The sequence below is a fragment of the Gossypium arboreum genome, chromosome 1, assembly GCF_025698485.1.
Source record: "Gossypium arboreum isolate Shixiya-1 chromosome 1, ASM2569848v2, whole genome shotgun sequence".
Taxonomy (NCBI): Eukaryota; Viridiplantae; Streptophyta; class Magnoliopsida; order Malvales; family Malvaceae; genus Gossypium; species Gossypium arboreum.
Genome location: NC_069070.1, coordinates 13,139,808 through 13,166,298, shown reverse-complemented (window position 1 = coordinate 13,166,298; position 26,491 = coordinate 13,139,808). Strand labels below are relative to the sequence as shown.

General features: G+C 32.9%; 2 protein-coding genes across 2 annotated transcripts; one reads left to right on the top strand and one right to left on the bottom strand.

Annotated features, from left to right (window-relative positions):
* The first annotated feature begins 511 nt into the window (after positions 1-511).
* Positions 512-4,114, top strand: LOC108486681 (pentatricopeptide repeat-containing protein At5g61990, mitochondrial). Its single transcript, XM_017790856.2, has one exon. It carries the CDS (start codon positions 643-645, stop codon positions 3,712-3,714), a length of 3,072 nt encoding a protein of 1,023 aa, XP_017646345.1. The 5' UTR covers positions 512-642; the 3' UTR covers positions 3,715-4,114.
* An 88-nt stretch (positions 4,115-4,202) lies between these two features.
* On the bottom strand, positions 4,203-25,832 carry LOC108485632 (ADP-ribosylation factor GTPase-activating protein AGD1). The gene is made up of 20 exons (XM_053027414.1): positions 25,453-25,832; positions 24,904-24,980; positions 23,985-24,085; positions 23,302-23,372; positions 22,483-22,545; positions 21,781-21,825; positions 20,818-20,883; positions 20,647-20,694; positions 20,469-20,564; positions 20,338-20,379; positions 18,975-19,184; positions 18,722-18,857; positions 18,422-18,642; positions 18,182-18,268; positions 14,300-14,635; positions 8,851-8,990; positions 8,689-8,782; positions 8,418-8,624; positions 4,883-5,175; positions 4,203-4,740 (listed from the first exon to the last, which is right to left on the bottom strand). The coding sequence occupies exons 1-20, from the start codon at positions 25,495-25,497 to the stop codon at positions 4,635-4,637; spliced, it is 2,484 nt and encodes an 827-aa protein (XP_052883374.1). The 5' UTR covers positions 25,498-25,832; the 3' UTR covers positions 4,203-4,634.
* Between the last annotated feature and the right edge of the window lie 659 nt (positions 25,833-26,491).

Here is a 26,491-nt window from a genome sequence, read left to right as displayed (position 1 = left end):
TCTTGATTTTTATAGATTAAATTAGTTCATCAATTATAACACTAAACATTTTTTTAAAAAAGTTGTAAAAACTTAACTTTATTTAGTTTATATTAATTATTAACATAGCTTTAAATTTTTTAAAAATTAATTTTTTTAATGTTCTCTATGTTGGTTTTATAGTTCATGTTTAAGGTTTATAGTTCACTCCCAAAATATTCTCTTTAATGTCTGGATTTTTTTCATTGAAAATACAAAATATCTTACCAAAACGCTTAATAATTTTATATTATTTTTATATTTAATTTAATTAATTTTAAAGTTCAATAAATTAATTAAAATTACCTTAAAATAAATTATTTAAAATTTTATATTTAAAATTTCTTAATTTTAACATAAACTAATATAATTTGAAGTTTATTTTAGATATTTATAAATTTAAAATTAAAATGCTGAGGTGTTCGATTTCGTTGACTGAAAAGCTTAAACCGGGATTTTAATTAGAGTACAAATACATGGGCCAAACAGCTTAGAAAAGTGAAGCCAAAAGCCCACCAAAGTGTGCTGTAAACGTTCCCCTTCCTCGCTGATTCTTTTATCTTTTTCTGTTTTTCGCAGACTAAAAGCGTCTCCATTTTTTCACCTTGAAAATCCTTCAAAACAATGCGTTTATCTTCAAAGCAAACGGTCTATTGTTTCACGAAATCAAGGCCCTCTCGTCTCAAATCGGCTTCCCTTTGTACATCAGCTTCAAATGACGCCGAAGCCGTGGAAATCGCTTCTATCCTCAGTAAAAATGACTGGAAACGACTTCTTGAAACATCATCAGAATTGACAAGCAAGCTGAACCCAGAAATAGTTCACTCCGTTCTTCTCCAAAACTCGATTCATGATCCCGAACGCCTTTTCAGTTTCTTCAACTGGGCAAGTCAGCAATCCCCGAACCCTCAAAATTTGGATTCTTTTTCTTTTCTAGCAGTTACTTTATGTAATTCGAAGATGTTTCGTAAAGCCACTATTGTTTTAGACAGCATGGTTAGGACTAGAAGGCCCGTTCAGGCCATTTTGGGTTCAATTATTAGGTGCTGGAAGGGCTATGAAGGGAATTATGTCGGGGTTTTCGATATTTTGATTGGTTGTTATAAGAAAATGGGTTCTTGGAACGATGCTGTTTATGTTTTTTTGGGTGCTAAAGAAGTTGGGGTTTTGCCTGGTTTGGCTTGTTGTAATAACTTTTTAGGTGATTTGCTTAAGGTAAATAAGTTGGATTTGTTTTGGAAGGTTTTCAATGGGATGATAGATGCTAAATTGGTGCCTGATGTTTATACTTTTACCAATGTGATTAATGCTCATTGTCGAGTTGGGGATATTGAGAAGGCAAAAAGGGTGTTTATGGATATGGAGGAGAAGGGATGTAGCCCTGGTTTGGTTACTTATAATGTTATGATTGGTGGACTGTGTAAAGCTGGTGCTGTTGATGAAGCATTGAAGTTGAAAAACTCCATGAGTCGGAAGGGTTTCAACCCTGATGCATATACTTACAATACGGTTATTAATGGGTTTTGTAGGCATAACAGATTTCAGGAAGCAAAATTGATGATGGAGGAAATGCGTTGTGCAGGCTTAAATCCTAACCATTTTGCTTACACAGCTTTGATTGATGGGTTCATTAAACGGGGGAGCATGGCCGAGGCTTTCCAAGTCAAGGATGAGATGGTTGCTTGTGGAATTAAACCGAATGTGTTCACGTATAATGTGCTTATTGGTGGGGCTTCTAAGGCTGGTGACTTGGAGAAAGGAAAAGCTCTGTTCGATGAGATGGTTTTGATTGGCATCGGACCTGATGCACAAACATTTAGTCTTATGATCCAGAGTTATTGTCGACAAGGGAATTTTCTCAAGGCCCATGAATTGTTTGAAGAGATGAAGGAACACAACTTGACACCCACGATGTACACTTATAATGGTATAATTAGTGGATTATGTCACTGTGGAGATCTTGGTCGAGCTAATTATGTTTTTGAGGCAATGATTAAGGTAGGGTTGAAGCCCAACGTTGTTGTGTATACAAATCTGATAAAAGGTCATATTCAGAAAAGTAGATTCAAGGAAGCAAGAAAGATTCTCAACAGAATGATGGAGAATGGACAAATGGCTGATATCTTTTGTTGCAATACTCTTTTAAGTGGCTTATGTAAGTCCCAAATGATGGACGAAGCAAGGAGCTTCTTAGTCGAAATGGTTGACAGGGGGTTGAAGCCTAATGAAATTACCTATGGGACTTTAATCCATGGATATGCTAAGGCCGGGGAAATGGAGGCAGTAGAAAGGTGTTTCAGAGAGATGCATAGTTATGGTATAGCTCCAAATAATGCTATCTATACTATATTGATTAATAGCCTTTGCAAAGTGGGAAATGTAACCGAGGCTCTGTCGACATTTAGGCACATGTCTGAAAAAGGTGTGCTCCCAGACATAAAGACTTACACTGCACTCATCCACGGCCTTGCAGCAAATGGTAGAATTAATGATGCAATGCAACTGTTCTCTCAACTTGATGAAAAGGGTATAGTGCCTGATGTATTCACTTATACTTCTCTCATTTCTGTCTTTTCTAAGCTTGGTGATATGGAGGCTGCTCTCAACCTCTATGATAAGATGTGTCAAAAGGGCATTGCTCCTAATATTGTTACATATAATGCAATGATTGATGGTCTGTGTAAGTTAGGTGACACCGAGAAAGCTAGGAGGGTGTTTAATGAAATCTCACAGAGAGGCTTGGCACCTAATGTCAAGAGTTATTCTATAATTATAGATGGATATTGCAAATCTGGAAATTTAACTGAGGCATTTCAGTTACTGGATAAAATGCCCTCAAAGGGTGTTCCACCTGATAGTTTTACTTATTGTGCCCTTATTGACGGATGCTGTAAAGGAGGAGAATTGGACAAGGCGCTCTCTTTGTTTTCTGAAATGTTGCAGAAGGGCTTTGATCCCACCTCTTCTTTCAATGCATTGATCAATGGGTTATGCAAGACGGGGAAACCAAATGAAGCTATGAGGCTGTTAGAAGACATGGCCAGTAACTGTATTACACCAAACCATAGAACCTATACAATCCTAATTGATTATCACAGCAAGGCAGGAAGGATGGAAGAAGCCGAAATTCTCTTTTTGGAGATGCAAAGGAGGAATCTGGTTCCGAATGTTGTAACTTACAACTTGCTTTTACATGGTTACTACAGATTAGGGAGGAAAGCAGAGATGTTTGATCTTTTCGTGTCCATGGCTGCAAAAGGGGTTGAACCTGATGAAATTATTTATCGTCTTATTGCTAATGCTTACTTGGAAGAAAATAGTTTGATTGGAATGTTGAAGCTGTTGGATGAAATTCTAGTGAAGGATGTTGTGTTCGATAAAAATCCCACTTTTCTGCTGCTGGACGCTGTATGCAAAAGAGAGGAGTTTTCGGAAGTTCCAAAGTCACTTGAAGAAATGGCAGAACAAGGACTTAAGCTCAGTCCAATTACATGTCACAAGCTTGTTCATGGTTTTCATGATAAGGGAAATCCAGAGAAAGCAGAATGGATTCTTGAGAGCTTGGTCCGGTTCGGATGGATTCCAAACACCACCACTGTGAATAGCATTATTGATAAAGAAAATGATGTTGCAAACTTGGAGAGCCCTAACAATTCTCCCAAGCAAGCAACATGCGGAGTTGCTTGTCAAGTGTAAAAACTACGGGAGAAAAAGTTAGACCATCTGTTCTTTCTTTGCACTTCAGTTAAAAACTTCCTGAATCACTAATGGAGCAGGCTCATGCTAAGTGCTAGAGTAGACCAACTCAGCCAGGCTCAGAAATCATGGTGTTTTCGAAACCATCTGGAAACTTGTCGTGTTGGATGCTTCCTATCAAAGTGGAAGGTTCAGGTGAGCAGGACACTCGGAAAGGTCAGTGATAGTAACTAACTTACATGTAAGCGCTGAATAAGCAATGTAGGCGGCAGGAGTGGAAGTGTTTGTCACATTGTTTAGGCCTCAAAGATTTGTATTATTACTATCAGTTTTCATTCTTCTTAGCTGTTGGATAATTTATACCTTCATCATCAATTACAAGCAAGCTTTTGGCTCTCAATATGACATTAATACTTTTAGCTTCTTATTCCCTGTAATAAATATGAGACTACGACAAAAACACAAGGTTAATAAATACGAATATAGTATAATTGAACACGACTGAATATGTCGCAATACATTTAAATGCACTTGTTTTTGTATTTAAGATTTTGATATTACATTATATTTTATCACTCTCTCGAAAAAGAAAAAAGACCATTCTCTTATAAAACTTATAATACATTTAAATGCATGAGCTACCCGATCCTCAAATAAAATTTTCATATATATATATATAAAAGAAATAAATAGAACCTAAAAATATAAGCTACTAAAACAGAGTATCCAAAGGAGCCACCAAGATGGTGGTGGGAATTGCATATAGTCATATACTTGAAGAAAGCTATGAATTATGATGCAGTTTCACATGGGGTAAAGCCAAACTTTCAACTTTGTCTGCTAAAAGCCCTAATGTATGGTTGATTTCTTCCATTCCGGGTCTTTGACGTTCCCTTCTGGGGTTGTGATATACTATACTATCATTCTGTTAAGAATGGCAAAACCTCATGATCATCAACACCTGATGCTAATGCAAGCTGAATAGAAGTGTGACCTTCTCCGTCTACAGCATGTGGATCTGCTCCCCTGCAATTCGGTTGCATTCATGGTAGTGGGAAAGATAACCAGTGTAAGCGAAATTATATCTGTCTAAAAAGGATAACATACCCCAAAAGCGGAAACTTATGAAAATTATGAACAAAAAAAAGTAAGAAAATGAAAAAGTCACCTTGTAAGAAGCAATTTTGCTATTGCAAAATTCCTGCCAATGACACAAATATGGAGTGGCATCCGACCTCTTGAATCGGACGCATTTATATTTGCTCCATACTGAAGCAGCAGCTCCACCATGCAGATATCGGTGGTTAAGCAGGCAAGATGAAGTAGTGAACAACTGTCGGGATGCTCCTTCTCGATCTGATCTTCGTTTTTATTTAACGAGTTCAAAGATCTTGATGAGGGGTCCAGAGAGTCAACTGCAAAGCAATCAAAGTCGTAATTAAAGGATTTCTTTGGTTTTTCCTATTACATACATTAATCTGGAATTGTGGACAGAGGGGGAGGATGTACAATATGATGCATGACCATAAATTGTATTCACATCAGCCCCATAGCAAACAATGTAGCGGTATACAGCCCTTGGGTCATTAGAACGAACACTTTCCCACACCTCTTCTGCTACAGAGTGGAGACGCCGTTTGTCTGTTATCTTAGGAACAAAAGCTTTCTCTGCATACTGAAATAATCGGAAACCGTCAACTCTACATCCGTAGGAAAAACTAGATAATTCGGAGCAATACCTTTGCATGAATGAACAACTCCTTCACTGAAATGGGGTCATCGTGAGTAGGTTTCATTTTCACAAGTTGCTTATGTCCTTCAGAGTTGGAAGAACTACAACAAGAAGTAAAAAGGTTCATCATAGGAAGAGTTCTCCCATCAAATCAAATAGTCTGACTTACCCCGCAGGTATAACAGTTCTTGTAGGTCCTGAGTGCAACAACTCCTCCCAGATTGAGTTCACATAGATATTTCCCAGTGATTGAAACAAATCCAACACAGACGGTTCCCACACTTTAACATCAAGTGTCAGTGATCTTACCTGGGTAAAAGTTTATATAAAAGCTGCATGACTAGGCAATTAAACATACATACAGCAAATAATGGTTGCATGAGGATAACATAAAATGATAACAAGTCCAACTCCTGAAGAATTCCGAGGAAAAAAAAATATTTCAAGTCCTTGGACCGAGCAAAATTTGTAGTACAGACAAACTAGATAACATGGTTAAAACAGTAGTCACTGTTCCTGTTGTTTACATCTTCCTAACTTACCCAACCAAATATATAATGCTCTACAAATATTCCCTGATCCTAAATTTCTTCAAGGAATATGTGTTTGTTTTAGGTTGTGTACAAGTTAACAAATGGGCCAAACCAAAATGTATGTCCAAGAGACGCATGGTAACGACAAATAAAGTGTTACATTGCACACTTTGTTATCCTAACTTTCATAATTTTTAATTTTAGGTGTTAAAATAAAAGAAAAAATTATCACTCATTTCGAATTAATTTTATTTTTTAAATTGATTTTTTACGAAAAATTAAATTATTCAACTATAGACTTAAAATTTCTCCTATAACTCAATTTCCTGCAAATATTCAAAGTTTTCCTTTTCCTTTAAAAACCCATGGTTCCTTTTTGCTGGAAAAAAACTTAAATTTATCATAAAAAGGACAACATTAAAGGAAATTAAAAAATAAAATAACTCTTTTGTAAAAACTAAAATTTTTCTATAAAAATCTAAATAATTCCATGTAAAACATCAAATTATTCCTTTAAAGAAAAAAAATAAAATTAATTCTACAAAGGAAAAATAAAAGAAATTAAAAAGACAAAATAGATTTTCCAAGTAAAAATTCAAGTTTTTCTCCATAAGACCAAAGTTTAATTCTTAAAAAAATTAAGGAAATTTAAAAAATATCAAAATGAAAATTTACTAAAATTAAGTGATTAAAATAAGTGTATAATAACATTGTCTAATCCCAAATTAATGGCAAGTGATCAAAATAAAAATGATTTGTAACAACAGTGCCCTTTGTGCAATTTTTAATTTTTCGTCACCGAAAATAAAAACTATAGAAGTTGGTTACCAATGTGTAATTTACCCAAATAGAAAGCTAAAACAAGATATTTCTCTCAGCTTCCCTATAGGTGTAAGGCATGCTTAGTTTCGTTCCTTAGCTCTTTTTTTCCAGTCCTGTAAAAAGGTTTCAAAAGGTCAACAACAGTATGTCACTGTGGAATTTTCTTAACATTCCTATGTAAACATTCATTAAAGGGATACAAAGCCTTTTCTGTTATTCCTTTTCTTAAGTCAACTATGGGATTCTCAACATCAAAACATGTTAATAGCTTCATCGTTGACCACTAGTATACATGCCTATGTATACATTCATTCCAATACACAAGTGAGAGATAATTCACTCTAAGATTTGTTTTACTGAAAATAATTTTAGAAATTAATTTTGAAAAATAATTTATTTTTAGAAAAGTTAATATTTTTTGGCGTTTAGAAGAACTTGTGTAAAATATTTTCTATTGTTTGGTAGATTTCTTAAAAATATTTTATAAAAGTTATTTTCAATTAAACAAACGTACAATTGAGATTTTCTTATTTTTTATTATTTAATTGAATTTATTTTTATCTATAATTTTATATTTTACATTATTTTATATATATTAAAAATATTATATTGAATTGATTCATTACGTCATTTTTAATTACATGACTACTAAATGAGTATTTTTATTTAAAATGTGACATCAACAAAATTGAAAAAAATTAACGATGTCAATAATTGGACTTAATTTTCAAATTTAAAAGTAAAAGGACTAAATTCTTGAAAATAAAAGTACGAAGACTAAATTACAAATATGTGAAGTACATATACTTATGACATATTTTAACATTTATATCACAAAACATTTATTATTAATATATTTATAATTATAATAAATATTTATTATTAAAATATTAATATTAAATATTTTCAATAATATGTGAATAATATTATTCAAAATTATTATTTTTAAAATTTATTATTAAAATAAAATTAAAATATTAAATAATTTATTATATGACTAAATATAAATAAAATAGGTATGTTTAATAATATTAAAAATATAATATTTTGAATATTTTAAAAATAAAATAAAATTTATTATCAATATAATAATATTAGGTTTGATTTAAATTAATTTTTATATAAAAATAAAATTATTTGTAGATGAATTTTTTCCCAAAAATAACTTACGCTTTTCAAAATAATAAATGACTTATTCTACTTTGACATATAACTTATTTTTCCTAAACCAAACTATTTTCTATAAAATAAATATAAAAAATACATAAAATATTTTTAATAAAACCTTTTACATCTCAACAAACCCAACTTAAATTTTTTCTAATCTTTTTACTTACATTTTTCTACATGGTGTCAGAGCCTTCTTTTCAAACCCTAGAAATAAGTTTTTTTGGTACTTACTATCTTAGCCTCTGTTTCTAAGCAGCAGCTCCACCATGCAGATATCGGTGGTTAAGCAGGCAAGATGAAGTAGTGAACAACTGTCGGGATGCTCCTTCTCGATCTGATCTTCGTTTTTATTTAACGAGTTCAAAGATCTTGATGAGGGGTCCAGAGAGTCAACTGCAAAGCAATCAAAGTCGTAATTAAAGGATTTCTTTGGTTTTTCCTATTACATACATTAATCTGGAATTGTGGACAGAGGGGGAGGATGTACAATATGATGCATGACCATAAATTGTATTCACATCAGCCCCATAGCAAACAATGTAGCGGTATACAGCCCTTGGGTCATTAGAACGAACACTTTCCCACACCTCTTCTGCTACAGAGTGGAGACGCCGTTTGTCTGTTATCTTAGGAACAAAAGCTTTCTCTGCATACTGAAATAATCGGAAACCGTCAACTCTACATCCGTAGGAAAAACTAGATAATTCGGAGCAATACCTTTGCATGAATGAACAACTCCTTCACTGAAATGGGGTCATCGTGAGTAGGTTTCATTTTCACAAGTTGCTTATGTCCTTCAGAGTTGGAAGAACTACAACAAGAAGTAAAAAGGTTCATCATAGGAAGAGTTCTCCCATCAAATCAAATAGTCTGACTTACCCCGCAGGTATAACAGTTCTTGTAGGTCCCGAGTGCAACAACTCCTCCCAGATTGAGTTCACATAGATATTTCCCAGTGATTGAAACAAATCCAACACAGACGGTTCCCACACTTTAACATCAAGTGTCAGTGATCTTACCTGGGTAAAAGTTTATATAAAAGCTGCATGACTAGGCAATTAAACATACATACAGCAAATAATGGTTGCATGAGGATAACATAAAAATGATAACAAGTCCAACTCCTGAAGAATTCCGAGGGAAAAAAAAAATATTTCAAGTCCTTGGACCGAGCAAAATTTGTAGTACAGACAAACTAGATAACATGGTTAAAACAGTAGTCACTGTTCCTGTTGTTTACATCTTCCTAACTTACCCAACCAAATATATAATGCTCTACAAATATTCCCTGATCCCTAAATTTCTTCAAGGAATATGTGTTTGTTTTAGGTTGTGTACAAGTTAACAAATGGGCCAAACCAAAATGTATGTCCAAGAGACGCATGGTAACGACAAATAAAGTGTTACATTGCACACTTTGTTATCCTAACTTTCATAATTTTTAATTTTAGGTGTTAAAATAAAAGAAAAAAATTATCACTCATTTCGAATTAATTTTATTTTTTAAATTGATTTTTTACGAAAAATTAAATTATTCAACTATAGACTTAAAATTTCTCCTATAACTCAATTTCCTGCAAATATTCAAAGTTTTCCTTTTCCTTTAAAAACCCATGGTTCCTTTTGCTGGAAAAAAACTTAAATTTATCATAAAAAGGACAACATTAAAGGAAATTAAAAAATAAAATAACTCTTTTGTAAAAACTAAAATTTTTCTATAAAAATCTAAATAATTCCATGTAAAACATCAAATTATTCCTTTAAAGAAAAAAATAAAATTAATTCTACAAAGGAAAAATAAAAGAAATTAAAAAGACAAAATAGATTTTCCAAGTAAAAATTCAAGTTTTTCTCCATAAGACCAAAGTTTAATTCTTAAAAAAATTAAGGAAATTTAAAAAATATCAAAATGAAAATTTACTAAAATTAAGTGATTAAAATAAGTGTATAATAACATTGTCTAATCCCAAATTAATGGCAAGTGATCAAAATAAAATGATTTGTAACAACAGTGCCCTTTGTGCAATTTTTAATTTTCGTCACCGAAAATAAAAACTATAGAAGTTGGTTACCAATGTGTAATTTACCCAAATAGAAAGCTAAAACAAGATATTTCTCTCAGCTTCCCTATAGGTGTAAGGCATGCTTAGTTTCGTTCCTTAGCTCTTTTTTTCCAGTCCTGTAAAAGGTTTCAAAAGGTCAACAACAGTATGTCACTGTGGAATTTTCTTAACATTCCTATGTAAACATTCATTAAAGGGATACAAAGCCTTTTCTGTTATTCCTTTTCTTAAGTCAACTATGGGATTCTCAACATCAAAACATGTTAATAGCTTCATCGTTGACCACTAGTATACATGCCTATGTATACATTCATTCCAATACACAAGTGAGAGATAATTCACTCTAAGATTTGTTTTACTGAAAATAATTTTTAGAAATTAATTTTGAAAAATAATTTATTTTTAGAAAAGTTAATATTTTTTGGCGTTTAGAAGAACTTGTGTAAAATATTTTCTATTGTTTGGTAGATTTCTTAAAAATATTTTATAAAAGTTATTTTCAATTAAACAAACGTACAATTGAGATTTTCTTATTTTTTATTATTTAATTGAATTTATTTTTATCTATAATTTTATATTTTACATTATTTTATATATATTAAAAATATTATATTGAATTGATTCATTACGTCATTTTTAATTACATGACTACTAAATGAGTATTTTTATTTAAAATGTGACATCAACAAAATTGAAAAAAATTAACGATGTCAATAATTGGACTTAATTTTCAAATTTAAAAGTAAAAGGACTAAATTCTTGAAAATAAAAGTACGAAGACTAAATTACAAATATGTGAAGTACACATATACTTATGACATATTTTAACATTTATATCACAAAACATTTATTATTAATATATTTATAATTATAATAAATATTTATTATTAAAATATTAATATTAAATATTTTCAATAATATGTGAATAATATTATTCAAAATTATTATTTTTAAAATTTATTATTAAAATAAAATTAAAATATTAAATAATTTATTATATGACTAAATATAAATAAAATAGGTATGTTTAATAATATTAAAAATATAATATTTTGAATATTTTTAAAAATAAAATAAAATTTATTATCAATATAATAATATTAGGTTTGATTTAAATTAATTTTTATATAAAAATAAAATTATTTGTAGATGAATTTTTTCCCAAAAATAACTTACGCTTTTCAAAATAATAAATGACTTATTCTACTTTGACATATAACTTATTTTTCCTAAACCAAACTATTTTCTATAAAATAAATATAAAAAATACATAAAATATTTTTAATAAAACCTTTACATCTCAACAAACCCAACTTAAATTTTTTCTAATCTTTTTTACTTACATTTTTTCTACATGGTGTCAGAGCCTTCTTTTCAAACCCTAGAAATAAGTTTTTTTTGGTACTTACTATCTTAGCCTCTGTTTCTTCTCTCACCACCGCCCTTAGAAGTGTCGGAACACCATCCTCGACGAACCCCTAAAGTTTGGTGTCTATCAAGCCTGCCCATGAGTCTCACACACCACCAATAGTATTTTGCGCTATTTTTCACACGTCGGAACATGACGCCGACCTCGTCAAAATTCTGACTTCTGCTTGCTGTTGCCGGTCTTGTAGCCATATTTTCTACAACCCTTTACTTCACTGAGTCCAAATAGTGTTGATTCAAAAGTCACCTTTTTTTAACTAATATATTTGGCTTCTGTAAGTATCTTATTATAAGAACTTTTGTGTTTGAATTTCAAATCTTTTAGAATGGCAGAAAAGAAAATTGTTGCAATTAGTTCAGATAATCCCTACAACCTTCTAGCTTCCACTAAGGTGTTTTTTCAAATGAAATTCAGAATCTCAAGCATCTTCTGTCCCAAATTGATTCCAATGCAACATCTAATTTTGTGAAGTCAAGTAATGCATTTAATGCGTATGTAATTCACAAAATGCCTCTCAAAGCTCTTCATTTCAAGAGTCTCTTAAAAGTTTTTGAAGGGAAAAGAGATTATACAGCTCCTCCAAAAGTATTTGGATGTATTTGTTTTGTTCATACTGAGAGTGTTGGAAAGTTGGATCCACAGGCCTTTAAATGCATATTTATTGGGTATTCTCCTATAGAAAAAGGTTGAAAGTGTTATCATCCTCCATCCAGAAGGTATTTATGAACATTGCTTTCAAAGAAAATGGATCTTATTTTGGCACAGTCCAATCACCTCCTCGGGAGGGAATGGAAGAGAAGAGATGATGACTATGCCTAGTTCTGTTACATTGGAAGATTTTATTCGAAGAAAATAACCTATTCAAGGGGAGACTATTGGGGGCTTGGATAAACCGGATTTAAGAACTTACTCAAAGAGAAGTAAGGCATAAGAGAGAAGGCATAAGAAGTCTTCTTGCATCCTAGTCAGTGCCAAAAATCTTCTTTTCCTAGTGAGTCATTTTATGATCCCAATTCAACTAGTGATTTAGATTTATCCATTGCTCAAAGAAAAGGTTCAAGATTTGAACTAAACTTTCTATATCTAATTTTAGTTCTTAGGATTCCTCGAGTCCTTTCTATAGAGACTTTGTCTTATCCTTATCATTTTTTTGTGTCTATTCCAAAAGATTAGCAGGAAGCTTTCAATGATCCAAGATGGAAATGAAGGCTTTAGCAAAGAACGAGACTTGAGAACTTGTTATTCCTCCGTAGGAAACTAACTGGCTGGTTGCAAGTGGGTGATTACTGTGAAACACGAGGCTGATGGTTCTATTGAAAGGTTCAAAACTAAACTGGTAGCTTAGTGTTTCACTCAATCCTATGGAGTGGACTATCAAGAGATATTTGCCCTTACCACCAAGATGAACATCATCAGAATCTTGCTATCTTATGCAACCAACCTTGATTGGGACTTGTAATAGTTTGATATGAAAAATGCATTTTTACATGGAGACTTAAAAGAAGACGTTTATATGGAGACCCCTTCAAGTTTTGACGATGAAAAGACACGAGGAAAAGTATATAGATTGAAGAAAGGCTTGTATGAGTTGAATCAATCTCCTAGAGCATGGTTTGACAAATTCAGTAAAGCCACGACCACTTTTAGCTATCAATAGAGCAATGCTAATCATATACTCTTCATAAGACATTACAAGGGTAAGATTACTTTTCTTCTAGCTTATGTTGATGACATAGAGATGATAGGGGATGACAAAGAGGAGATTACTCAATTAAAGAGGCTCTTGGTTCAAGAAATTGAAATCAAGACCTTCAAAAGCTGAAAAATATTTTCTGAAAATTGAAGTTGCCAGATAAAAAAAAAAAAGGGGGATTTTCGTTTCTCAAAGGAAATATATTTAGATCTTTTGAAAAAATTCGATATGATAGGTTGCAAACCGAAAGAGTCACTGACTGAAAGCAATCATAAACTGCAAGCAAAGATTGTAGAGTTAGTGGATAAAGAAAGATATCAAAGATTGATAGGCAGATTAATTTAGTAAGTCAATTTATTTATGATCCTCAAAACTAACAAAAGTGTAATACCCGAGGGGGAATTAAATTTGCCAAGAAAAGACAAATTATACTTTTATTGTGACAACAAGTCTGCTATGAGCATACTCAAAATTCAATGCAACATGATCGAACGAAACATGAAAAGATCAATCGGCGCTCCACCAAAGAGAAATTAACAATTGGTGTCTTGAGTTTAGTTCATGTGGTATCTGATGAGCAGTTAGTTGAGGTGTTCAGCAAATGATTAAACAATAGGACTTCTCATAATTTGGTTTGCAAATTGGGCATGTGTGATATCCATGCACCAACTCGGGGAGTGTTGGCATCTTCATAGTTGACCAAACAGCGGACAAATTGACAGCTTAGCAACATTATACGAATTACATGATTATAGGAATCATATCACTGATTTTGTGGGATTTTACTATTATTTACAACTTGCATTTCTTCCTTAGACTTGTACCTTAGTATAAATACTTATGTAAACATTCATTCCAATACACAAGTGAGAAGTAACCCACTCTAAAATTTTCTAATCTCTTTACTTCTCTAAAATTTTCTAATCTCATTACTTCTCTTTTCTACAAAACATTTTGAATGTTGAGTCAAAAGTAAATATTTTCACTTAGAAAGAAAAAGAAAGCTACTTCAGCTATTTAGATCCTTCTATATTTGAAAGGTCCAATCGCCCAAACAAAAGCTTTTTCAAGAAAATATTGAACATCTGCCAATAGCATTTCTTAGAAAGACATAAGGTTCCAGAGCAAATTTATACGGCATACCTTTGATATATGTACACCAAGATTGCGGTGAACTCCGGAACATTCAATGCATATAAGTAGACCAAGGTTTAAAGATGCCCAGTCTGGCTCAGGTGCACCACAATCAGCACATTTATGATTCCCGGCTACTTTTCTTAAGATATCAATTGGTTTTTCACTCTTTCCGCAATATTCTTGATGCTGCGAACTTCTAGGTATGTCTAAAAGACTTCCAGGTGAGAGATTCTTACATTTATATTGTCCAATTGACATCGGATAACCATCAGGGTACGCTACTAGTGAACTGTTATCACTAGTAAAGTAATCACCACTTCCGGCGCGGAAAGCAGAGAGACACTGACATAAACGTTGCATGGAGAAAGAAATCAGAGGATACGTAGTGAGGAAAACTTGATTGATGCCTCCTTTTCACAATCCAAGAAAATAAACTTTTAAGAAAATTAAACAAATATGCATCTCATTTTGTTTTTTGGCTGAGGAAGAAGAAAGATTGCACAGTTCAATGCTTTTTCCCACATTTTGTTTAGAGGAAAATTTAGTCAATTACCTTCTCAGGTGTTTGGGAACTCAGTAAGGAAGTAATCACTCCAGTTATTTTTTCAATCCAATCCCTTTGGTCTAGTGCATTTTCTGCCTGCATTGCCAAGTGAATTCTTTCAGCAATTTATTGCTAATTTAATCATTTCCACACTTAATAACCACAAAATATTACCAAGAAATAAATTCTAGTAAAAAATGAAAGCATCGGTTATGCATTCACCACAAAATTGAAATGTTGAACAAATACCTGCAATGTATAAATTTTTGTAGGTGAGATAATTCTGAAACAAAACATTAAATCTGTTTGATCTGCGTCAAACTTGATTGTTGATGTCAACAAGTTTACTGTATGGCGGGTAACAGATTTTTCATCAGGTACAGCACTATGGTTATGAGAAGAAAGCCATCGGCTCAGCAGCCCAGGACCATTTTCAGAACTACTCCTTTGAATAGTAGACGGACTTCCAGCTGCCTGAATGAGTACAATTTAGTATGGGAAAATTTTACTGCCCATATTATTATTGTAGGTGAGCTTTCATTTATGGGCTTACAGAAGACCAGGCAAATGGTTTACGATAGTAGTACAGCATCCCTCGACTATCGAGAACAAAAAATCTTCTCTTCCAATCACCTCTTAGGTTTGAAGAACGTTTTGAAAGATAACCTTGTCGTATGGTTTGAACCTGAGTAAAAGTAGTTTAAAAGAATGAAATGCAAAGAAACTCCTTTAAAAATACAAAATCATTTAAATTAAAACTAAGATAAAGATTATCTAAGAGAACCATGCAAAAGGACATCACCTTTCCCTTCGCAGCAGATTCCATAACTGCCTCAATAACTTTTTGGGATCCCCTTGTAAAAGGTTGCATTCCATCGGCTGCAGGAAGACCAGCATTGCTTAACTGTTTACTTTCTCGATCTATCTGCCTAATATGTTCTTGCATCCTTTCACATAGAGATTCTTGCTCATAGTTCGAACACTCCCTAGACTGTTGTGCGTAAGCTAAGACCTGCAACCCAGAAGCACTAGTATCAGAAGTTCGAGAGATGAAAATTTCAAAGATGGAAGAAACAAGTTTCTGAGGTAAACTTTATTCGCAGAAAACTTGACAAAAAAATACTTATTTCCTCATTCCAAGTTTCCCAAGGAATTGCTTGCTTATGGGAACTCTGTTGGACTCCACAAATCAGTAAAGGAACTGGATTCAGATGTAGAAATGGAGGGAAAATAAAACTGATTCTCTTGAGGCAAAGTTTTTTCTCTTTACTAGTGGGAAAAAGGTTTGTCAAAGCAGTGTTTGTGAAGAAAATGGGATTCAGGCTTATGACTTCCATCTACTTGGACTAACCCAAGATACTGTGCTAGTGATTTCCACCAGAATAACAGTATCATCCCCCATGGTATCAATTGAAAAATAGATTTAAGAATTTTGAGTCATTATCAAATGCTACTGTGGACTAGTGTCATTTGATTTTTGCAGTAAAGTAGATAAGAAAGATCATATCTGAGCTCTTATCATATCTTTTTCTCAAGTAGAAATCAATCTGACTGTAGCAGGTAGCTGGCAATGACAAAACTTGTATTATAGCTCCATTAATGTGTCATGGGAGCTTAATTTAGCATTGTAGTCCAATGAAGTTTGTTTTGCATTCTCATATCGAGAATAAAGTCAACTATATTCTCAATGTTAGGATGATTGTTTAGTTTTATTACCTTTGGTCACCACAGACACTGGCAGCAAAAGTTTTGCTTCAATTACCGATAAATGCATAAGCTGGACAAGAAGAATTTCAACCCCATGGTTTCAGGGCACTAATTTTTGCACCCTCTTATTTTGCTATGACTTGATGAAATATTTGGCTTTCTCTGCGAGCTTCAACGTAATAACCTTCATCTCTAGAAGAGGTTTGTTGACTGAAAGCAATCATAAACTGCAAGCAAAGATTGTAGAGTTAGTGGATAAAGAAAGATATCAAAGATTGATAGGCAGATTAATTTAGTAAGTCAATTTATTTATGATCCTCAAAACTAACAAAAGTGTAATACCCGAGGGGGAATTAAATTTGCCAAGAAAAGACAAATTATACTTTTATTGTGACAACAAGTCTGCTATGAGCATACTCAAAATTCAATGCAACATGATCGAACGAAACATGAAAAGATCAATCGGCGCTCCACCAAAGAGAAATTAACAATTGGTGTCTTGAGTTTAGTTCATGTGGTATCTGATGAGCAGTTAGTTGAGGTGTTCAGCAAATGATTAAACAATAGGACTTCTCATAATTTGGTTTGCAAATTGGGCATGTGATATCCATGCACCAACTCGGGGAGTGTTGGCATCTTCATAGTTGACCAAACAGCGGACAAATTGACAGCTTAGCAACATTATACGAATTACATGATTATAGGAATCATATCACTGATTTTGTGGGATTTTACTATTATTTACAACTTGCATTTCTTCCTTAGACTTGTACCTTAGTATAAATACTTATGTAAACATTCATTCCAATACACAAGTGAGAAGTAACCCACTCTAAAATTTTCTAATCTCTTTACTTCTCTAAAATTTTCTAATCTCATTACTTCTCTTTTCTACAAAACATTTTGAATGTTGAGTCAAAAGTAAATATTTTCACTTAGAAAGAAAAGAAAGCTACTTCAGCTATTTAGATCCTTCTATATTTGAAAGGTCCAATCGCCCAAACAAAAGCTTTTTCAAGAAAATATTGAACATCTGCCAATAGCATTTCTTAGAAAGACATAAGGTTCCAGAGCAAATTTATACGGCATACCTTTGATATATGTACACCAAGATTGCGGTGAACTCCGGAACATTCAATGCATATAAGTAGACCAAGGTTTAAAGATGCCCAGTCTGGCTCAGGTGCACCACAATCAGCACATTTATGATTCCCGGCTACTTTTCTTAAGATATCAATTGGTTTTCACTCTTTCCGCAATATTCTTGATGCTGCGAACTTCTAGGTATGTCTAAAAGACTTCCAGGTGAGAGATTCTTACATTTATATTGTCCAATTGACATCGGATAACCATCAGGGTACGCTACTAGTGAACTGTTATCACTAGTAAAGTAATCACCACTTCCGGCGCGGAAAGCAGAGAGACACTGACATAAACGTTGCATGGAGAAAGAAATCAGAGGATACGTAGTGAGGAAAACTTGATTGATGCCTCCTTTTCACAATCCAAGAAAATAAACTTTTAAGAAAATTAAACAAATATGCATCTCATTTTGTTTTTTGGCTGAGGAAGAAGAAAGATTGCACAGTTCAATGCTTTTTCCCACATTTTGTTTAGAGGAAAATTTAGTCAATTACCTTCTCAGGTGTTTGGGAACTCAGTAAGGAAGTAATCACTCCAGTTATTTTTTCAATCCAATCCCTTTGGTCTAGTGCATTTTCTGCCTGCATTGCCAAGTGAATTCTTTCAGCAATTTATTGCTAATTTAATCATTTCCACACTTAATAACCACAAAATATTACCAAGAAATAAATTCTAGTAAAAAATGAAAGCATCGGTTATGCATTCACCACAAAATTGAAATGTTGAACAAATACCTGCAATGTATAAATTTTTGTAGGTGAGATAATTCTGAAACAAAACATTAAATCTGTTTGATCTGCGTCAAACTTGATTGTTGATGTCAACAAGTTTACTGTATGGCGGGTAACAGATTTTTCATCAGGTACAGCACTATGGTTATGAGAAGAAAGCCATCGGCTCAGCAGCCCAGGACCATTTTCAGAACTACTCCTTTGAATAGTAGACGGACTTCCAGCTGCCTGAATGAGTACAATTTAGTATGGGAAAATTTTACTGCCCATATTATTATTGTAGGTGAGCTTTCATTTATGGGCTTACAGAAGACCAGGCAAATGGTTTACGATAGTAGTACAGCATCCCTCGACTATCGAGAACAAAAAATCTTCTCTTCCAATCACCTCTTAGGTTTGAAGAACGTTTTGAAAGATAACCTTGTCGTATGGTTTGAACCTGAGTAAAAGTAGTTTAAAAGAATGAAATGCAAAGAAACTCCTTTAAAAATACAAAATCATTTAAATTAAAACTAAGATAAAGATTATCTAAGAGAACCATGCAAAAGGACATCACCTTTCCCTTCGCAGCAGATTCCATAACTGCCTCAATAACTTTTTGGGATCCCCTTGTAAAAGGTTGCATTCCATCGGCTGCAGGAAGACCAGCATTGCTTAACTGTTTACTTTCTCGATCTATCTGCCTAATATGTTCTTGCATCCTTTCACATAGAGATTCTTGCTCATAGTTCGAACACTCCCTAGACTGTTGTGCGTAAGCTAAGACCTGCAACCCAGAAGCACTAGTATCAGAAGTTCGAGAGATGAAAATTTCAAAGATGGAAGAAACAAGTTTCTGAGGTAAACTTTATTCGCAGAAAACTTGACAAAAAAATACTTATTTCCTCATTCCAAGTTTCCCAAGGAATTGCTTGCTTATGGGAACTCTGTTGGACTCCACAAATCAGTAAAGGAACTGGATTCAGATGTAGAAATGGAGGGAAAATAAAACTGATTCTCTTGAGGCAAAGTTTTTTCTCTTTACTAGTGGGAAAAAGGTTTGTCAAAGCAGTGTTTGTGAAGAAAATGGGATTCAGGCTTATGACTTCCATCTACTTGGACTAACCCAAGATACTGTGCTAGTGATTTCCACCAGAATAACAGTATCATCCCCCATGGTATCAATTGAAAAATAGATTTAAGAATTTTGAGTCATTATCAAATGCTACTGTGGACTAGTGTCATTTGATTTTTGCAGTAAAGTAGATAAGAAAGATCATATCTGAGCTCTTATCATATCTTTTTCTCAAGTAGAAATCAATCTGACTGTAGCAGGTAGCTGGCAATGACAAAACTTGTATTATAGCTCCATTAATGTGTCATGGGAGCTTAATTTAGCATTGTAGTCCAATGAAGTTTGTTTTGCATTCTCATATCGAGAATAAAGTCAACTATATTCTCAATGTTAGGATGATTGTTTAGTTTTATTACCTTTGGTCACCACAGACACTGGCAGCAAAAGTTTTGCTTCAATTACCGATAAATGCATAAGCTGGACAAGAAGAATTTCAACCCCATGGTTTCAGGGCACTAATTTTTTGCACCCCTCTTATTTTTGCTATGACTTGATGAAATATTTGGCTTTCTCTGCGAGCTTCAACGTAATAACCTTCATCTCTAGAAGAGGTTTGTTGGTAGATTCTTTCAAAGGTTCAATTTGTAAGAAAAGCAATGTAAGAAAAAGTTAATAGCATGTCTCAGCTACTTTTTGTAGTTACGAAAGTTTTGGCAGCTAGTTTTAGCAGCTTCATTCAATCTCTTTTCTATTTTAAACAAGTTATAGACTGGATGAAAGAATCTTAAGACCTTTAGCATGTTAAAAGGTATTGAAAATTAATGTTTCGTTTCATCTTATAGGAGGAAAAGTTAAGATGACGAACCTGGTTAATGAAAGGTTCCATCTTATGTAAGAGTTCATATCCCTGCAAGGAACAAGGGTTCAGAAGTTGAACATATTAAAAAGATACCAACTGTAACAGGAAAACAAGTCATCATTTGAAATGTTCCACACCTGTTTGAAGAACCGTAGGTGAGCATCCATCATCCCACTAACAGCCTCCAAAAATTCAAATCTCTTTTTGGCTTCAAACTTGGAGAGAGTACTAACCTGGACACAGAACATGTACATTTGAAGCTTCAAGTAAACGAATATAAAAAAGAACAAGCACTTGTTGGCAAAAGTAACTTACCAGATTGAAGCGGGCTAGCTCAAATGAGGTTTTAGCAGTATGCAATTCCTGGAATGTCTCTCTACCAAATTAGATTTTGAAAGATAATGGTTAACCATTACAAAATAGCCCAACATTTTATGCACTTGTAGGATAAACTTTGGGTCAAGAAAAAGTTAATATTGTATATACCTCCTCTATGGCTGCAGCTACATCAGTCCTAGTGCTTTTCCTTAAAGACAGAAACTTCTCTCGTGCCTGTATGCCAAAATGGGCAAAAACACCAATGGCCACCATAAAGAATATACCAGCTATAATGTTTTACAGGACTAACTTTACAAAAATAGTTTACTAAAACCAGTTCTCAGGTTCATAACGCCTGGTTGTTTCAATACTAAATGAAGTCTTATGCATGCATTACTCATAAGAATATCAAATGATTACTGCTGATTGGAAAGAAGACTTGATTTAGGTTTACTCTTTTTTTTAAAGGCTTCAATTTAGGTTTCCTTGATTGTTGCTTTAGCTAAATGCAATTTGTTTCATCAAAGTTGCTAAGGAAACCATTATTGCTTAATATAAGAAAATAATTTAAATGAAGTAATGAACATGCTTTTCAAATATAATTATTTTGTAGAAAAAAAACCAGCCATTCTTTTATTTATAAACCTTCATTTTAATTTATAATTATTTAAAGTATCATCGGTTATTTTTATATAAACATTCCTTTTTCCATTTACTTACAGAAAGCAAAAGCAAGTAGCAAAGGAAACAACCAAACAGAGGCCTTATGATAATGTTGAATTGGCCCTGTTCCCTATTGCCACCATTCCCCCTTCTGGTTTTTGAGTGCGTCATCAAAAATCAAGATCAAGGAAAGTTTACAAATGGTATTCTAGAATGTGGAATCACCTATCAAAATGTCGTTGGTAACATGGTATTTTCTATTTTCAATAAGATCTGCATATGCTTCAAAGGTCCAGAAATTTTCTACCCATTCATTATCAATAAATTTAAACTTACAATCAATAATCATCACGATGATTAGAGGCATCCTTAATACTATAGAACTGAATCATAAAGAAGGTAAAGAAAAAGAACTGTTTAAAAAGGTAAAGAAAAAAGAACTGTTTAACTTTTTGATTTGAAATTCACCTGATCATATGTAAGTGAAGCCTTGTCGAAAGGTTTTCGGGCATCCTGAAACAATGGTTTAACAGTGGGTCAGAAAACATGTGAGAAACCAGTTCACATCATCAAGACTGTCACGTATTAAGTTGTTTCATTATGTGAGTGAACTCAGACAGAAGCTGGTCACCCGAGTCTGCAGTGATATAGAAGCAGGTGACACCATTTGTAGCCAGGTAAGAAGGCGGTAAAAGAAGATAACCATAGACCTTATTCATCTAGGACAAATATGACAAGTAACTGAACTTATCCACTATGCATGCAGACAAATAAGGCATTAATGACACTCTGCTGTTCTCAAAAGTACCCTAGGAATTTTCAATGGTACATGTAGGCAAATCAAATGTCATAAAAGTGCCCACAACATTCTCATTTTTTAACTTTCTCCTTTCCAACAGCAACAAAGAGAAATATTCCGCTAAAAGTAAAAGTTGGCACTATTCTCCCAATATTGTTACATTAAATCATGTGAATATAAGTTAAGAAGTAAAAGAAGAATGGAGAAATTCTAAACAATATCGTCTTCATGCTTCATAACAAAGAAAACAGTGTAACTTCGGAGCTGAAACTAGTGATAACTAACAAAATATCAAGTTATTTTAATAAATAAAACGCCTGTCATTAAGATGATAAGAACTTAGATGAAATATCTCAGATGATAAAAAGTACCTTGATATCTTGCAGATCGATATTGACAAACTGCAGCAACCTATCATTTAGCATGTGCTCTATCTGAAAAAAGTAAATTACATGTGTTAAAAGATGGAAGGAAATTAATTAAAAATATTTCACCATTTCTCATAAACTAACTACTTTGATAGGACGGAATAACTTAAAAAAAAAACACTTCTAATTGTAGCAGACAATGTCAAGCATATTGCAAGAGAGAGAATGACCTACCATAGAGCAGTTGAATGTGCTAGCAAATTTTAATGGAAGTGATGTGTCGTGTAAGGAAGTGAAAGAAATTTGACATAAGCATACAAATTATAATTGATGAACAACTACCCAGTTCATTCTTGTAAGATCACACCTTAATGTAATGCTATAGATACTTTAGGTGTAAATAAATCTTGAAGACCAAAATCCTACTTATTAAATCATTTAAATAGTTAAGGCCTGAATTTGAGTCTGAACATTTAGATTTGGAAACTTATACTTGCTCTAGAGGAGAAGAACCCAATCACTTTCCTTCTATTGTATCACAGGCATCTTCTTGTTGTGAATTCTTGAGGTTGGTCATTAGGTGCATAATTAAGACTTGCATTGTCCTTTTTCTTTGTAATTATTCATAATTTATACTAAAATTGCTCAAGATGAAACCGGTTCTACAACTACAAATTTTAATAGAGATTTATACTCCAAGAGTAAATCATACACAAATTTAAGTAATATCACCAAATTCGATAGTCAAAAACCCTACAGAAAATATAAACATATTACACAATGTTTTTAACAGTGTACCTCTGAAATCACAAAAGTCACTACCTGTGAGCGAAGAACTTCCTTGTATGAGGCAATTTCTCTTAATGCAACAGTGAAATTTGTCATGACTGGGCCTGAATTCCATCATTAAGAACAGCACTAATATGATGAGCAATTTATTGCATTTCCTGACCTTAAAAATCGACTTACTTTTTGTATACCAACCTTGACATCAGTTTAAGTAACACCATAACACCAAAATAGCAAAATGGCCTAATTTACATAATAAATGCATAAGTAGCAAAGTAAAACAAAATGTTGACCATACGAGATTATTGTTCAAAAGAAAAAAAAAACTTTTCAAGTATCTCCGTTTTAGTACATTTTATTGAAACTTAACAAATTCAGTAATTAGCATTGATTTGTTCAGTTTATCAAAGAATGAAACAAACATTTCTTCTTATGCATCTCCTTTTAAGTACCAATTTATAAAAATTTGACAAATTCAAATAATTAGCATTTATTTGTCCTCGAACAAATTTTTTAAAGCATTTGCCTGTTCCCAAGGTGATAAGGACACAGGATGTATGGACAACACAGAACGGATCAAAAGTAACACAGAAAATAGGCGTGATAAATCCAATTAACACCATGCAATGCTTAGACGGACTTAGTCTTGAAGTAAATCGCAGCATATGCATTTTTAAGGTATTACTCAAGGAGGGTTAGGAAGCCAGAATATGTACCTCCAAAAGCAACACATATAGGATCATTTTGCTCCCCTCCAAAAGTTTCAAGGGCATTTACGAAAGCAAGGTCACCAGCATACCCCTCTACAAGCCCCTCTCTGGTATTTTAGAATAGACCATGTGAGATCATACAATAATATAGAATTGGAAATACCTGTTATGTGGCTGAAAAAAAATTATATATTTTTTCGGAAAGAATTAGGTAAAATAAAATGACTAGTTTTCTCTTTAAAGTAAAAATTCATATATATCCCTAGTGGTTTTTAGAACTACCCTTGATTGAGGTGGTCAATTGATGTAACTTTGATTTGTGACCCTAAACTCAGAATTTCTATTATAGTAATATTAAATTCAAGCAAAAACAAAACTTGGACAGCAAGATAAAAAATTAACTATTCTTATTTGAAATTTTTGTGGACTTACCAATTTTTAGATAAACAGAAGAACTATTAGCTTGAGCTTGTGTTACTAGTTACAAGATATGAGTTTCAGTTTGTTAGCTCTTATATATCTTAAATTAGAAGATTAGTATTTAACAAATAGCATGTTATCACGTTATATCCCCATTCTCAAGGCTGCTCAGGTGGCCTGAGGTCTAAGAAGGCTTAAACAGAACAAAGAAGGAGATCTCCTCGACCATAAATAGGAAAGCAAGTGCATATCAAGCCATTGCTTGAGACACCATTAACAATTATGCATTAAAACTCATAAGCAGCTTCTAACTCCATGAGTTACTAACTATCTTCTTTGTGGGTTTTTCCCCCTTTTTCCACAGACTTGTCTTCTGCTTTATCAATGTAGAACAAACATTAGACATCAACAACTCAATAACACCACAATAAACATCAGTTAAGAGATTGCTCTTCAAAAAGGGTGTATGCAAACGATTGAAACAATAACAAAAATGTAAACCTACGTGTATTTTCGACATCCTTTATAAAACTTTAAACATCTTCCTCGCATCAACTCGGCGTTCTCTTCCAAGCATTGCATCTGTTTCAGTAACCAATACAACAATTACTGCCAATATACAAGATAAACTAACCTAAGCATAATGCAAAATTACTAATAATACTGAGATTGATTTTAAAATGTTAAATGAGCAAGTACTATTGAGCTTTCCATAAAAAATTACACTACTTAAAAGAAGCATAAGGTTCCATTTAAAGCAGAGCAAGAAATGTTATCGAAAAATAGAAACGTTTAATTTTTGTTTTTGTTCTTTTTTTTTTTCAAAATAAACAAGATGACTAAACGAATGAAATTACCATTAAAAGATTTTATTACAGGCAAATGCAGATTGATAAATAGTGAATTCATATGGAAATAGACAAAGAGATAACCTTATATTCCGCTTCTAGTTCTCTTAAAAGATTTAACTAGGCATGCGATCTAAATGAAAATTTCATTTTTTATCTGAAATAATTAGCGGCAAATAATTGCATCATTAAACAAGAAGAAGAACCTCTTGCCGAAGCATCGGTGTATCTTCGAGTTTGGTGAACTGCATTTTTGGAGAAACGCAGAATTTGGGTGGATCGTCTTCGTTTTGTGTAATGAAATTAATTATGAAAAATGAGAGTGAGAAATGGATTTTATTTTATTTGCGTTTTAGGTATGGGAGGCTTTGAGAAAAGGGCGCAAAATTAAGAATGGTGAAAAGAGATTTTCATTTTTGTAGTTAGAAACTTTGAACTTCCTCCGCGAACTTTTATGGCTGTAACTATTTTTTAAAAAACAATGACAATTCAAAACATAACCCGCCTTTTCTGCTTCTCTCTCCCTCTCTCTCTCATACTTCTTTCCTTTTTCAAAAATTACCAAAAAGTAATTGCATTTTGCTTTAAAAAAAAAAGGCATAATTTAAAAGGGGGTTTCATTCTTATAAAATTATACGAACTATAAATAAAAGTGGTGACTGAATATTTCTTATATAAAATAATTTTGTTAAAAATTCTAAAAAATAATTATTAGACAACCATCTTACTAAAACATAGATAATAAAAAACTCGAAAATAATTCTTAACCGTATGAAAGGAAAAGTATACTTGAGAGGTCCCTGTATTATAGGAATTTGGATAAATTTAGTCTCACTATTATTAAATAGATTAACTTAGTCTTTATATTATTAAAAAGCATCAAATAAATCTAAGTTATAACAAAGTTAACATTTATTGTATAGAAAATGTCTTAAAATTATTATATTTTAATTGCGGTTCAATTCAAAACAAAGATTTTATTTATAGAAATATTAATATCTCTGGGAAACAGTTAATGACATTTTATTAAGTAAATGTTATGTCGCACTCGGTTTTCTTTAGGCCCTGAAAATTAATGGAGAGTTGGGAGTTAATTTAATAAAATAATAAGTTGGTGGGCTCTATTGGAAAACTTGAAAAATTTTGGTGGTTGATTGCCAATTAGTTGGGAACCAATTCTGGTTCGGTTACGTTGGAACCGACTGGTTCCTTAGTGGGAGACAAAATGATGGTCGATGGATGGTT